Here is a 15,634-nt window from a genome sequence, read left to right on the forward strand (position 1 = left end):
TCAACCAGCTTGGTCAGGGTGGTCATGTCGATCATTCCTGGTCAGCCAGCATGCTCATGCTGGTCACGCTGGTTTACCAGTTTGGTCAGGTTGAGGTTGTTTACCCTGGTCGACCAGCTAAACCATCAAACTCAAAAAACCAAAACAAACCCTTCGCTGATCAAGAGGCAGACTTGGCAACTATCTTAATCAGATTGACCAGCTTGAACTGGCCAGGCTATTTTTTTTTTTCACAGCTGCATAAATCGAAAGACAATTATAAGGGTCAAAACTAACTACACAGTCTGGTCCAGGAACCGTGCTCTAGACGTTCCTCTATGCCATTGTGCCAAAAAAACGTTTATCAGCCGCTTATTGTTATGCTTGAAATGATGCAGAGTCCACTTGTCTGCATGATGAACAGTCAACGAGGACCATGGACAGAGACAATGAGTTCCTGCCTGCATGGAGGACTGTGACTAGAGTCTAGAGGCTAATGAAAGTAGTACCAGTTATAAAGCACTGCAGTGATGCTGATCAATATTACGTAATTATCGCTAGTTTATTTCTGGCTCTCAGCTGCTCTGGACTCACACTATGGCTGCACAGTCAGCAGCAGACAAGAGAGCGACACACAGTGAAGGGGGAAATGAAGGAGCGTAGCCTATAGATGGAGTGGAAATAAAAAAAAAATGTTGAGTAAGCAGTCTGAGAGAGCAAGAGAGTGAGCAAGAGAGTAAGCAAGAGAGAGAGAGAGAGAGAGCATTGAAGGGGGGGGGGGGGGTGAAACCATACTGTCATAGCATAAAATACAGAAGTCAGCAGAAATGGAAGTAGTAAACAATGGCTGCTAAAAGTATAGACAATGAGAGGAGGAAAACAGAGAAGGAGAAAGAAATGAGAGAGAGGGAGAGGGAGGGAAAAGGAGAGAGCGAGAGAGACTGTAAAAAGTGACAGTAAGTGTGGAACACTTCTTGAAGAACAGTGCAGGGTGATGGTGGATGAATCATTAATGTAAATGTTGCTGTGCTGTAAAAAGCATTTTAAACTGGTGAGAGCCGCTGACTCAACACCTGCCACTGAGAAACAGATTCTGTGCATTCAATTTGACTAGCAAATATGAAAGCCCTACAGTATCTGCAGCCCATTTTTTCCTTAGGAAACAAATGTTTGGGGTGAGGACTGACACATGCACAATCAGCCACCACCTCTTTTCTACTGCCAATGCAACGTCACTAGGGCAACCTACACATTCTGAGAAAAGTGAGGGGTACCCAGCTCTGATGCATCGGCTAGCAGACGTCAGTAATGTTTTAGTATTTAATGCATTTAATTAGTAGTTAATAGTTAATCCATAGAATAAACCTGAAAATACACAAGTTTACCGCTTTAGGTGGTGTGGTATGATGTGTGGGAAATCAAATCCCAGTCTGCCATGATGGGGGGCAATGTTGGTTAGATGCAAATTTCTCCTTGACAACATCTGGAGAATTTGACCTTCCCTCTCTAAAAAGCCCATCCAGGTTGTTTGGTTCAGTCTTGTTCAGTCTCTTCATTTCAAGACTTGACAACTGCAAAACTCTAACAGTTTCTATAAGAGAACACATTATTGGACAGAGCATGGCCAAGTCAGGTACCTGTCAGCACAGGTTTCTTTTCCTATACCCCTCCCACAACTCGCTTTATATGGCTTGTTAGCTTCTGTTGTAGCATAATGCTTTGTATGCAGGTTATTGATTCAAAGACCTAGAGAGCCTAAAATTCACTTTTAGCATTCCGTTAGTGTTTCAACCACTGCAGATGTGGATCAGTAATCCCAGCAGGGTGTATTAGCATGGCTAGGTGCACCAGTTTTACCAGTACTAGGGATAATAAATTGCAATGCTATTACTGCATCCTCAAATGTTACTGAATCTGCTACAGGCAACAGCTCTCCATTAGAGACCAAATGTATATAATCTGCTCTCTAATGGAGTTATAAACCCCTTAGCACCCTACACCACTTGTGAGTAAAGAGTTTCCTCAAACAAGTTCTGCTTTGTAAGCAGCATCTACGTTAAATAAATCTCATGGGGTCTAGTGTTGCTCTTGTTTATTGAGTTGCAATCAATGCCGTTCAGATTTCGCTACTTTTAAGCACATCACTGACAAGAACAACTTCACTAAAAAAACTAAAATGTAGGACAGTGGCAAGACATTAAAGGAATTAAATGAAAAAGTGTTCATTAACAGGCAGCTTCAACCAAACAGTTTATCTCCTTGGCTTGACCAAACATATTCAACAAAAAATCCAGAATTCCTTCTAAAGCCTACTCCTCAGCTCCTGGGCACAATGGAAATGTAGGTCACTCTGTCCACTGGAGAAGTAAAAAGAACATCTTGCTAAGCTAGAGTCTAATTCAGGGCACTGTTTGGTCATCTGGATCTTCAGATGGTGTCACTGGTTCACTCTTCTCCATGTTGCCTTCTTTCTTAAGGGCTTTGAGGCACTTGTCCAGTCTCTTGATTGAGAGCTCCACATCGTTTTTGGTGATGCCAATGGCAGAGGCAGCATTAAGGTAGGGACATGGGTAGGCATTGGCATGAGACATGAAGCCACGGAATGTATGTCCACTCACACTTTGTTCCACACCTAGTGGGACAACCCTGAAACAACAGCAAAGTGGAAACTGATTTAGAAACACCTTCACCAGTGAAAGATAAAAGGCTTGACACATTTTACTAGAGATGTAAAGATACACTCTGCCCATAATATTCTCATGATGATATTTTGACAAAATGTGAATGAAGAAGAAAATAACTGTTCTTGCATAACCTACTAATAATAACACTACGATTGTAAAAACTAAGCAAACAATAAAAGGTTTTTTTTGTGTGATGACACAGAAGAAACTTTTTGGTTCCCTAAAATGTTTTCAGTGGATGGTTCTTTGGAGACATTTTTTATGGCGTGTAAGTGTGGAGAATCTTATATAATTTACAGGTGCTAAGAATAGACCCTTTGTCTGGCTTGTATGTGGTCTTTAATAAAAATTGGTACCGCCAATTAACCCACCCCTTCGTAACTCCCCTTAGAACTAGCAATGCACCAAACACTGAGGGTATGCAAAGTCAGACACCTCTTTTCAAGCCTCTTTCACAGCATTGCCGGGCAGCTGACACACTCTGAGAAAGACCATGCCAGCTAACAGATACCTGTGCCTGCCATCCATCCACCCAGAGGCAAAGAGATGTGGCTCGAGATTCGAATTCGCAACCCTAGGCCATATTGGTAGCACATTAGAACGCTGAGACATGGCTGTGCTATGTGAATCAGGTACTGATAATCAAATCAGTCGTTTTACTTCATTACTGTTTTCATGAATGCGTCGTTACTTGAGAATCTGCACTCTTCGAAGGAATATATATTGCTCTTTCAAAGTGGTGCAAGCAATTAAAACACACCTTTCATTAAAAACAGGTTTAACAGAAGCTATGAAAAATCTATTTTATATACAGAATTTAATCCAGGTATTTACACAGATCTTATATAGAAATGCAAATAATAATAATTATACAATCTTAAATAACAATCTTAAATAACTGTTAACAGTATTTTAACTTCATTTGTATAATTTATTTGCCAAGCTGGATAGTCATTCTAATTAAATCCACCTTACAGTAAGCACTTGTGTTGCTGACTTCTCTGAAAAACTGCTCCATTAGCCTACCCCATTCCACTGAACTAGGCAAGGGGTTGCGTTATCAGGGCAAAGCATTTTGAGGTTAGCTGGCAGCATCATTTAAATTACACTAGGGATCTGTTCAAGGCCAATTAGCATCCCAGCAAAACATGCTTACAAAGACAAAACCGTGCCATCTCCACTGAGGCCGGCAGTTGTCAAGCGGCATTTATTCTGCTCCACTCCTTGTCCTTCCATGCTGGAGGGAGTTACTAAACTTACACAAACGAATATAGGTATACAAAATGTAAAGTTGATCAAAGCAACACTAAACATTCATTTTTAAAGGTTCACAACCTCTGCGTGGAGACCATTACGATTACATAAAGCTACATCTAGAAAAATGCATTAGTAGAGCCCTTTGAAGTCCAGTAAAAGCATGGCAGCTGCATATCCATCAGATCAGTGGAGCAGAAAAATCAATACAAAAGGTCTTGAGCACGCACACTGAAACCCATTAAAGCACCGGCGAGCACTGTGGACACGTTATGAAAAAGTTACTCTGTTTCACTCTATACTTTTCAACAGATTCAAAAAACTGACCTAACCTGAATCTCACCTTAAATATAGGTTTCAGAAAATACAATTTCCATCCTACAGAAGGCATCTAATGAACGTGCACAACATTATGAATTCTACCGAGCAAGACTTAAGGATGTAAGAAAAAGTACAGAGTGCACATGTCCTTCATCAAAGAAAGCATTATTCTTTGAATATATAAATGGATTTACAGTATAAAAAGGCACAAACTGGACTTTGCTGGGAAACATAAGTAAGCAAGCACTAACAGAAAAAACTCCTAGTGTATAAATTGAAAGCAATAACAGAATTGACTTGAATTAGTTATTTATGATTCCATCTTAAATATTTATGCATCTCCATCACTGACTGCATTTGCAGTAATGAAACTGGCAGCAATACAAAATCCTGTTATTAATATTGCAGCAGTTTATTTCTTCTCTGTAGTTCACAATTTCCAAAGATCAAGTATTCTCACTGTGGAAAAACTCAATCTGTAATGTACTGTACACAAAATGACAAAATTGATGTATTTAAAATTTTCAGGGGCAGTTTAGTAAATCACTATCAAGCACAAGGAGCTGTTGGCAAAGGTAAAACTGCATGTGGACAAAAAGCAAGCAGTGAGCAGTTGACTGTTGTCATCATGAATGCATGTAGGGACTCAAACCTTCTTTTAAGAGAGCGGAATAGCTCACCTAGCTCCTGACACTTGTCTGGTGAAGAGCATGGAGCCTAGCTGGGTAACTGCTTTATCACAGCTAGACTGAAGACCATCCAGAGACATAGCTGAAGAATAAAGAATAAAGCATATTTAACACCAGGTGTTACCACAATATTGCTATAATATATATATATATAACATACGCATTCAACATAAAATAAATTAGTTAGGATATATCATTTCTTCTCTAATACTTGGTTGTACACCCTGTGCAATCTCAGTCTTGTCAGGTTAAGAGTACATCAGTCACTTGAGCTCCTGAATCCCTTTTAATCCACTCCTCCTCAAATTGGTGCTCATTTTAGCTAAAGTTTCAAGATTTCTTCTGCTTTTTCACACCAAGAATTAGGACCGAGGGCTGGTGATTCTGCTGATTGGACATAGTGTGCCAGTGTTCCATCGTGTCTATTGCAGAGGTCACAGGCAGACGGCTATGGTTGGAAATATCCTGGAACGTGGGAGTGTCAGTGCAGAGATCCGCTTGGACATGAAGTGCAAGTGTGCGGAAGAGTGGGCTAAAATGACTCAAGAGGCCAGTGTAATCCTGATCTGACAGAACGGATAGCGTGATTAAAGCAAGGGCATGCATAACCAGGTATTACAGAAGAAATTACATGTGCAACAAATTTTTATATATCATCAGAAACAACAAGATTACTGATAAGCAAGATGTTCGACACAAATGTGAGCACATTGGGCCAGATGTATTAAACCTTCAAGTTTCAGATGCAAACATGACACATTCCACCTGAAAAAGTACTGCACATAACATAATTAGCCTTGCAGTGCAGTTTATCTGCCAGATACATGGAAAAGTGCACAATGTGTTTTTTTGTGAATGTTCTCTGTCAGACTCCCAGGCACGAACATGCATCATTGGGAGTCTTATATTTAAGATGTTATATAGACCAGACCAGCTGCCTCCACCCTCTTCCTGGAGAGCTAACTTCCCACAAGTTTCTAATCAAAACCAAACCTTACACACCCCCTTCAGCCAATTAAGGGCACCTGCAAGCAGTAATCAGTTGGAATTAGGAAGGTAACTTTTTAGGAGAAGGTTGAAGACCACTTGACTATCCTAAGGCAAAGACCTCAAATATATGCAGAATGAATATCTGCCCACATAATAAAACTATTTCAGCTCTTTGAAGTCCTTCATTTTTTAAATTAGCAGTGGGTAATAAGAAACACATGATCTTGATCCTTAAAAAAGACATTTTCGATACACAATGTGCAACGCAATATTTTGACAAAGAGGCAAAATGCACTAGAGTCAGGGTTACATTTATAAACTCTTAATAAAATTTTATTCGTTTTAACTTTGTAATAAAACAAGCAGTTTCAGTGGTCTTCCGGCTATCTGACGATCATCATTACATGCAAAAAAGAGCATACTGTTATCACAATAACAAAATGAATCCCAATGACAACAAATGCTTTAATGAGATTCCGTTTTCTGAGGGATTGCAGAATTATGTCCCTACAAAATGAACATTTAATGCTGCTCTACACTCTTAAAAATAATGGTGGTACAAAGGGTTCTTTAAGCAATGAAATAACATTTATGAAAGATGTTTGTGTGTGAAGAACTTTTAAAAACTAAGTAAAAGAAGGGGTGTAAAGGTTGTCACATTCACCTCTTATACAAAAATGGTTCTTTATGAAACAAAAGGGTTCTTCTATGACATTGCTCAAAGAACCGTTGTTTTTAACAGTCTATTTCATTGAGGTTTTAAATCCCTGCATCCTCACAAAGACAATCCAGCTAGCAGGTTGTCCTATGCGCAGTATGCAGCCACATGCAGAAAATATACTCTGTGAACAATGAAGACGCATTGAGAGCTCATACTATGTAACATCAAGGCAACATTTCGTGCTGTGCCTTCTTCTCCATGCGTACATCTGGCCCTGTGTGTCTGGACTTGTCAAACATGATGTACAGAATGTAACATTATGTAGTGTGTTGGCTCAGTCAGAGTATGTGTAAATGCTTGAGTGTGTCTCACCCAGTGATATGGGGTTATGTGGCGTATGCAGCAGTCTCTCTCCGTGCCTCTCAGCCAGTGCCTTTAGCTCCTGAGCCAGGTGCGTGTACAGTTCCTTCGGGCCACGCAAAAGCACAGTTATAAATAGCCCCGCTCCGACTAGACTCAGCCTTTTTTTAGCTGCTCGTTCACTCTGTTTACTGCACATATTGCAATTTTCCATCTGCTGGCCTGCTCCTTCCACCTATCTCTCCGTTCTTCCCTCCCTCCCTTTCTCCTCCTCTGACTCTATTCATGGCTTGCTTAGCTTCTCTCATTGTGCCTCAGTGGCAGCACTGTAGCAGAAACAGCAGTGCTGGCAGTACAGAGATTCAACACTGGGATCAATTACAATGAGACTACAGCAGAACATGGGATGAGACTGATGCAGCAACACTGAATAATAACCCAAGTCCCACGTGAGCATGGGAAAGAAGTGCTGCTGCAGGTTTTTCCTCTGTATAATCACACCTTTATTACTTAAACGCTAACAGCATTGAGTTTATCAGTAAAAAATATGTAAAATATGGAATGAATTGCTAACAAAGTCCGTGCAAATTAATGTCCCATCATTAGTCTTTATGTAGAATAGTAGCTGTACTTTGGTTAAAAAAAACATTACTGCATTTATAATTTTTTTAAATGATGTAGTTATATGTGTGAGAGTATATATATATATATATATATATATATATATATATATACACACACACACACACACACACACACACACACACACACACACACATATACATATATCATTTGATAGCATTTATAGTAATTTGGATGAATAAATGGACAGACAGAAATGCTCCATGTCTTTTACGAATAATCTGTAATGGTAATTTGGGAAAAATACATTTATTTTATTACTTAAAATGCCTAAAGAATTACCTCTAGTCACACATGGGCTTACTCAGGTATTACCTGGACTTTGTACTAGTGGCAGGCAGGATAAAGTCCAGGTAATGGCTGGTACAACTGATCTGCATTTACCCATACAGCTCCTTCGGGTAATGTCCGGAGGTTACCATGCATGTTTGAGAGGGGCTAAAGTAAAAATGAGTGGGGTGGCCATGGCAAGATCCACAGAGCACAGAGTTCTTTTGTAAGAAGTCTATATATCCACATGAGTCTGGTAAAGATCTTAAAAACATATAGAATTCAGCAGCTCCCTTGATGTCTGTAAGGAAGAAACCCAAAAACAATAAGGCAATACTCAAGATTCATCTGCATCTGTCCTCAGCACATTGTTCACTGTTCTTTATCAAGGTGTTCTCTAGCAAACTTTAGTCTTGCATTGATGTGTCTTTTTGACAGCAACAAAGGTTTCCTTCTTACACACCTCCCATTAAAATCAGACATGTGCAGTTTCTTTCTGATGGAAGATGAATGCACTTGGACTTCAGCTATGGCAAGAGCTAACTGCAGGTTCTATGATGTAGAACTGTTTTGATCTTGTTAGGAATGTGTGGTCTGCTCTAGGGCCATGCTGGCAGTTGTTTTAAATGTTCTCCACTTGTAAATTTCTAATAGTTTTAGGATCTTTCCCAGACTAATATACATCTATAACCTTGTTTCTGAAGCAGTCAGATTTGGATCTTGTCATGGTGATACCACTTACTTCAACAACCCAAACTAAATGTCTGAGGTTTAAATAAGACATGCTCCTCCAAAATCTCCTCAAACTATGCTCTTATCATTTGTTGCAATTGTGAAGTGCCTACTTCTAATATGTAGGCATTTTAAGTAGTAATAGGTTTGGGGGCGGCATAATGTTTTTCTCAAAAGATTTCGGAGCACTGCTGTGTGGATCTGAACAGTTGGGCATGTAGTGTATATACATACATTCATACATGCATCACACATAAATGACTTTAAATAGTGCAAGTCAAATAAAGAACATGCATTCACTTTGGGGTAAAACCTATTCTGATACTGTGTTGTATTTGAAGCATCTGTGCAGCCACAGTCTGCAGTACTGCATGGACTAGTGAACGCACTGCAGTGGGCTGCTGCATCAATAGCATTGCACACAAGTACTGGGGTGTTTTTGGAAAAGCCTCAGCTTCCCCACAATCAATATCTCTTAGCCGTTCTGATAGCAACAGCTGCAGGAATGAGAATTTCAATTGAATTGGGTATTAAATTCAGCAAGGCAGCTGCAAGGGGCTTACCTTCCTCTCAGAGAGGAGTTTCTTATAGCCGCTGGCCCCCAGAGTGAGCATAGTAATGAGGACGTCCAGAGACGGGGAAGCTGATGCGCGACCTGTTGTAGAACAGAAGTGGCATAATAAATCAGAATAAATCCAAGCAGGGGTGATAAAGGCAGACCACAATAAAGGGGTGCGGCAGAATAGGTAAGGGTCATTTTTCAATGCAAACAATGCAGACAAGAGCTAAGCCGTTGCAAATGACAATTCTTTACGTACGGTTATGAATTCTGGAGATGTCCTGACCCACTTTTTTGCCGTCAATACTTAAATGAGGAGTATTGGCCAACATTGGACGATTGGTCGAATTGGTAAAATTCGATATTATCTTTTATACATACTACAACTACGTTATATAGGTAAAATATGCAAACTAATACAGTTCATTTCACCAGTATAAAGAGGGACATTCCAGATTGATGTTTTGTTTCTAGCCAACTTTTTAAATGCCCATATTATAGTACGTTAAATATTGATTATAATCCAGTTTGAACAGCCCTGATGATTTGTAATATACAAAACGCAGTAAAATCTGCAGTAAAAGCACTTTTTTATTTTTGACGTGCTTTATTTTGTGATTTTTTTTTATCTTTCAGCCATTCCATTGTGTTGTGAAAATGTATGAGGCCTTTTACACTTTTCATTAACATGCATTTCATTCATATCTGGATTGTAATCTGGATATCTTAGGCTGGACTTCATTTATCGTTCACCAAAAACAAAAGCCTGCCATTTACACTTGCTACATTTGTCTTAAATATGCATGTTAATACAAGCTGTAAACAGCTTTGAATTCCCTAATGTGTGTGCTTTTCAGCTTCTTTCTCTCAGTTCTGAATGTGGTGTTAAATGTTGGTTTAAATTAGATGCAGCACGCAGCCATACCACTATAGAAGAGAATCATTCTGGGACAGTTTGCTTTTAACCAGTGGGGGTTTAAACATGGTGGGAGTGCTTTTTCTACATGGTTTTGGTGGCACACTGATTGCAGTACTTGTCAGTAAAAAGGTCTGGAGTATAAAAGTCACATGCTCACATTGTATCTGCTCATGGTTAGACCAAAGGCAGCACATTTAACCATAATCAATGCGCTGGATTAAGATATTAATTAACTATTAATAAGATATTTTCACACTGCAACATTTACAGACCAACATGTCCAGTCTGCAAAATTAAGCAACAAGGAGAAAAACTCAAATACAGAGCCAACTAAGCATTTTGAGCAGCTTGTTTGAAAGAATATACTTCATTAAAATAATTGCTTATTAATTGTAGTCAAGGTAAAATGTTAAATTAATCGTGATCTTGATTTGAGTTCATATCACCCAGTACTAGCTGCAGGTTGTGGATAATGCTTGTTTATGGCAACTGCATCACGTAGCGTAAAAGTATGGGTGGGTAATATGCTAAAAATATTCTGTGTATCGCAATATTGTTTGCGATACACGTGATCGCAGACAAAATGCGTCAGCAGCAATAGTAGTGGTCAGTGTCATTTAAGCACACTTTACTATTGTCGACACAGACATGCATACTGCACACATACTTAAATTAGATTTTATAATAACAAATAAAATACAATTTTATTCAGATACAGTAAATAATATAGTTTGACAAAATATTCATAGTATTGTCATTAATCATATATAAAGACAAAGCCAAAGTCTCTGAATGTACTGCTAAACAGGCAGTTAAGGCAGTTAAACCAACTGTCTTGTGTACAAAACCTTGGCAAACATTTCACAAACACAAGTAAACAGAAATTCACACACTCACCAGGGTACATTTTACTGATCTCCTTAATGAACTCCTCGTCAAAGCCAGCAATAATGGCACCTCCCACAGGGACCATGAAGTTTTTGTCCAAGCTTTGAACAAAAGCATCAATTCTTCCCACTCGTGCACCCTGTACAGAAACTCTCTTAGCTACTGTGTTTAAACAGCTTAACCCATTACAGCAACATGGCATCACAGGTAAATCACTCAAAAAAATCAAGCATTGCTTACTTGCTGTATAAGGTGCATGCACTTCGATGACTGTACTCCATAGGCATTGTTGACTATATGAGGGATGTTATGTTTGGCACACATAACAGCCAGCTCTTCCAATCTGTAAAACAAAAGACAAGGAGGGGAAGGTGGCACATCGTATATTGTATAAATAAAAAAGGGTGACTAAATAGTAGCAAATGACTTCAGAGATCTTAAAACAGTAATTGCAGTACAATGCCAAAGCTCCAGAGTCAGATGAGACTACAATACTATACGTCTCAACTGTATGTCATGAGGTGTCATTTAAGTTGTCTAGGCACGACCACAAACTCAGGTGGCAGGCAGGTGACTTGCCTGTCAGGAACACGGGGAGCAAAACATGAAGTGGTGGAATGGACACAGAGGATGTTCTCAGCTCCGAGTTCTTCAATTTTCTTCTCCACTGCCTCTAGATCTGTCCTCAGCTCGTCTCCTTCCAGAACGTTTTCAATGATCACTGGTTCAAAACCTGCTCAAATTTACAGCACATATAAGAGCTTGATGACAGACATTCATGTTGTTTACAGTCATCCTAACAGATCAAGTTTCACTGTAACATGCGAGACCCAATTGCAAAACATGTATTTTTGCATAAAACTATATACATATAACTGTATATTAAAAATATGCCAAAACGTGTCTAGACATTCACTGACTATTGCTGGAGCAGGTGTTTAATTACGCTCACATCTCATATAACCTTCCACAAGAAAACCGGTACTAATGTGATCCAGAACTAGTCATTCAACATCAGCACCCAACCTGACTAATGTTCTTGAATTCAGTCAAATCCTCAGTCATTTTGTATAAAGTTTTTTTAAAGAGTAGAGGCTGTTGCTGCAGCAAAGGGGAGAGGCAAACTCACTATTTGTATCCTTGTTTTCGGAGGAAAGGATGGAAGAGCAGATGTCTACCAACTCAGTGCATACTAACTTCCAAACTGTGTCACTGATGGTACTTCTCTAATTGGGTATGTTTTAATACAGTGATGACCTGGAGTGTTAGCACTGACTAATCAGTCATGTCTGTACAAATCATACCAGCAGTGATCATAGATTTAAAGCAGGACTTCTGGTCAATGCGAGGCCAAAGAATGTAGCGTGCCGCTGGCCTCCTGTGTCTGAGGGTGAGGAAACACAATGTCAAGCTCATTCCAGTCGCCATGGGGACCACGAAGCATGAAGACACACTTCTCACACCTGCGGTAAGAAAATAAGTATTACCTCTCCGCATGCAACCGACAGAAAGAGTCAATATTCAATAAGCTCCAACAAGACAAGGAACACACAGTGTAGTAAAGCCTTTTGTTTACAATAACCTAAGCAATCATTTATCATTCACCTGCAAATTTGAGAACATCCAGCACTACTGAATTGGTCATCTTGTTGAGGAGACTGGAACCAGCAGCCTTCGGCTGAACAGCAGCAATATCACCAGAGCGGCCGATGCCATGGATTAGTCTGAGGGAGGGAGGACCATAAACAGACTAGAGGTAAACCCATATTTGGTTTTTAACATAAGTGTAGCTTGCTTTTACGCACCATAGTCTGTAATTCACCCCAGACGATTCCTTGCTATCCTTGCTATATTTCTTGAGAAATGCTACAAGTTATAAAAATAAGTCTCCCAAATTTAATCAGTGAGGGTAGAAACTAGCATGTGCTTTCTCCGTGTCCCATGGAGCCACCCAATTGATTTTTCTTCTATCTGCCGCTAACGCAACACTGAACAGCTGAACACACTTGGAACCTGCAACTCTTCTGATTAACTCTTCTTAAAAACATTGTTTGGTTTTTTTCTGTTCATGTATACTACATTTAAAATTTGAGAATTTTCCCAATATAATACATTGGTTTGGTTACAGATAAATGTATAAAACTACTATAACATGCTGGTATTTTGCTGCATCACTATCTTTATATAATTTGTAAGACCCTATGAAGCTGTAAATGAAAATGAAGAAATGTTAGATATTTCCAGAATGATGTTTATGTTATTTATTACTAAACATAATTAAACATATTTCAAAGGTAGATATAAAATGATCAAAGGTAAATGTGTACATGTGTCAATGTATGTATATAATGAATTATATATTTCTTGCCATTTAAATGTCCTTTTCACAAAATTCTTGAAATATTGAAAAAATACAAATGCATCTAGCCAAATAGTGTATAAAAACATATTACTGCAGCAAGTGATTTTAAATTATTGACTTGTACTATAACCCTTCTTGATAACCATGCCTAATCTAGGAAAATTGACAGAATGACAGAATTCCACTGAATGACTGAGGTCATGGTATCGAGCCAGTTCCTGCTGTCAGGGTGGGTGGTAGTGTAACGAGAAATTATCATGAAATTAAATGAAAATCATTAGTCTTTTTTTTTTTTAGAAAGCTGACCTTGGTCACTAAAGGTAGCAAACAGCAAGCACATCTCAAATTAAATAGAAAACCTACCTGTAATGTCGTCTGGCTACCAGGCTGGACGCTACTCTGCCCTCTCGCTCTCCCACGCCACAGTTTCCTAAGAAGTTGTTGCTGTCCATGACCCCCAGTTCGTTCAGAAAGAGTTCTATGGTGCTCTCGCTCCATCCCTCCTCTGGACATTTCCCCTTAAAAAGGGAAAGACAGAGTAGTTAAACCAGCACTTTTAAACAATTTATGTTTCTTAGGAGTGTAAGAAACCTTGGTATTGCACTGTATCACTTAATATGAATCTTAAAACTCAGTACATATGTGTATCAAACAACACTGGACTGGAGCCAATAAAGTACTCATTTTAATCATGATACTGGATTACGCAGACAGACAACCCCCCTCCTCATTAGCTCAGGCATTACATTAGCCTGTGGCAGTTCATACTGCACTGCTACTTACATTTTTATAAAACTTAAGGTTGAAAATATACTCATACAGCTAAGACTAGGGCAATACACTGACTTACCTGTTTAATATGCCCATGTTTTACTTCCACTGACTGGCCATTTTATAGGATACATCGAACATGCAGGGGCACTTAATCCAATGACTGTTTTACTGCGTTTACATTATATTTACATTTGGCTGATGCTCTTATGCACAGTGAATTATAGATTCATCATATTACAGACAAAAGGTGAATGCAACATTAGGAGTATACACCAAAGACTATTACTGGTATAGTGCGGCATGCTTTGAATAAAAGTCTGCCACATGCAGCACCCCTCTACCAGACATTATTTGGGGGGTGGGCCTTGGATAATAAAGCTCACTGATTAAGAGCTAGAATAAGCTGACAGGTTGAAAGGGCTACAAAGAGGTATTTTACTCTGCAAAGGTACTGCATACTAATCCAGGCGCTGACATTATCAACAGGCATTCAGAGCGATGTGAAACTGCCCCAGCAGGGCTGCACCATAAAGCAGCTGGATCATTTAGCTAGCTTGTTTACTGGATACAGAAAAAAACACTGACAGTCGTTGTGGCATTCAGTGAATGGAGTCTGATCATTAACATAAGACTACAGTCCGACAAGCGTGTGTCTCTTTACCTGCTCCAGCAGAAGTCTGATCAGTTGCTCATGACCGCGCCGAGCCTGAAGACCCTGACGGACATACGAGGGGGACACAATCTTTTCGCTCAGGGAGAAGTTTTCGTTGTTCATTCCGGAGGTTTCGGTTAAATCAGCGATCAAATCCTGTAGAGTTCAGCAGTAAGCTCGTGCTAAATACGTCGCTGCACATATGAGTATGTTATGGTATATAATTAACATGCAGGGCGTTCATGTAGGCTGTTTCTCCACTGTTACAGCTGAAGCTGCGGTGAGCGCTGGGTGAAATTACAGCGCATTGGTCACTTCACAGCACAAACCCGCCCGTTTCTCCTGAAACTCTGCTTCCACCAATTCAACTCCAGTAAAACATTATCCAAAGCTAATTATCCACCAGTCAGCATGACAGTTCAGCTCACAGGCGCATTTCCTGCTTTCGCACAACATCGTGACCCACGTTTCAAAATAAGAGTCGCTTCACGCGCCGTCCTTCAGGGAGACTGTATGTGAGGGTACACCTGATCAAACAGTACCTTTATATGTCCAAATAGAAAACACATGCGGGCATGGGGGATTGAGGGGATTCTGTAATTGCAGAAATGCATATTTTAACTTCTGCAGCAACGTTCATCAGCCTCTCCGAGTGAGGTAGCTACCAGCCTTCCCATAACCATGCCTTCACCTCGGGCAGATTTATTCACAGCAGAAAGGTGCCGCTTATTTCTGCACGTGGCTGTTTATCCTGCATAGACTTTACACCCGTTTTCCCTCTTTCCCTCTACAGTAACCCTGACTGTGTGTTCTGCACTCACTCACAGTCTCCTATAACCCATGGCTATTTCTTATGATCTGACCATTTTCGCTGCTTTCTTCAGATCTGCTGTGCTGT

General features: G+C 39.7%; 1 protein-coding gene across 1 annotated transcript; it reads right to left on the bottom strand.

The window, feature by feature from the left end:
* Nucleotides 1–2,056: 2,056 nt before the first annotated feature.
* Nucleotides 2,057–15,175, bottom strand: sepsecs (Sep (O-phosphoserine) tRNA:Sec (selenocysteine) tRNA synthase). The gene is made up of 11 exons (XM_072687813.1): nt 14,746–15,175; nt 13,674–13,828; nt 12,554–12,672; nt 12,253–12,411; nt 11,528–11,681; nt 11,189–11,291; nt 10,958–11,087; nt 9,146–9,237; nt 6,951–7,044; nt 4,919–5,009; nt 2,057–2,625 (listed from the first exon to the last, which is right to left on the bottom strand). The coding sequence occupies exons 1-11, from the start codon at nt 14,857–14,859 to the stop codon at nt 2,379–2,381; spliced, it is 1,458 nt and encodes a 485-aa protein (XP_072543914.1). The 5' UTR covers nt 14,860–15,175; the 3' UTR covers nt 2,057–2,378.
* Nucleotides 15,176–15,634: the final 459 nt, after the last annotated feature.

The sequence above is a fragment of the Salminus brasiliensis genome, chromosome 9 (assembly GCF_030463535.1).
Source record: "Salminus brasiliensis chromosome 9, fSalBra1.hap2, whole genome shotgun sequence".
Lineage (NCBI taxonomy): Eukaryota > Metazoa > Chordata > Actinopteri > Characiformes > Bryconidae > Salminus > Salminus brasiliensis.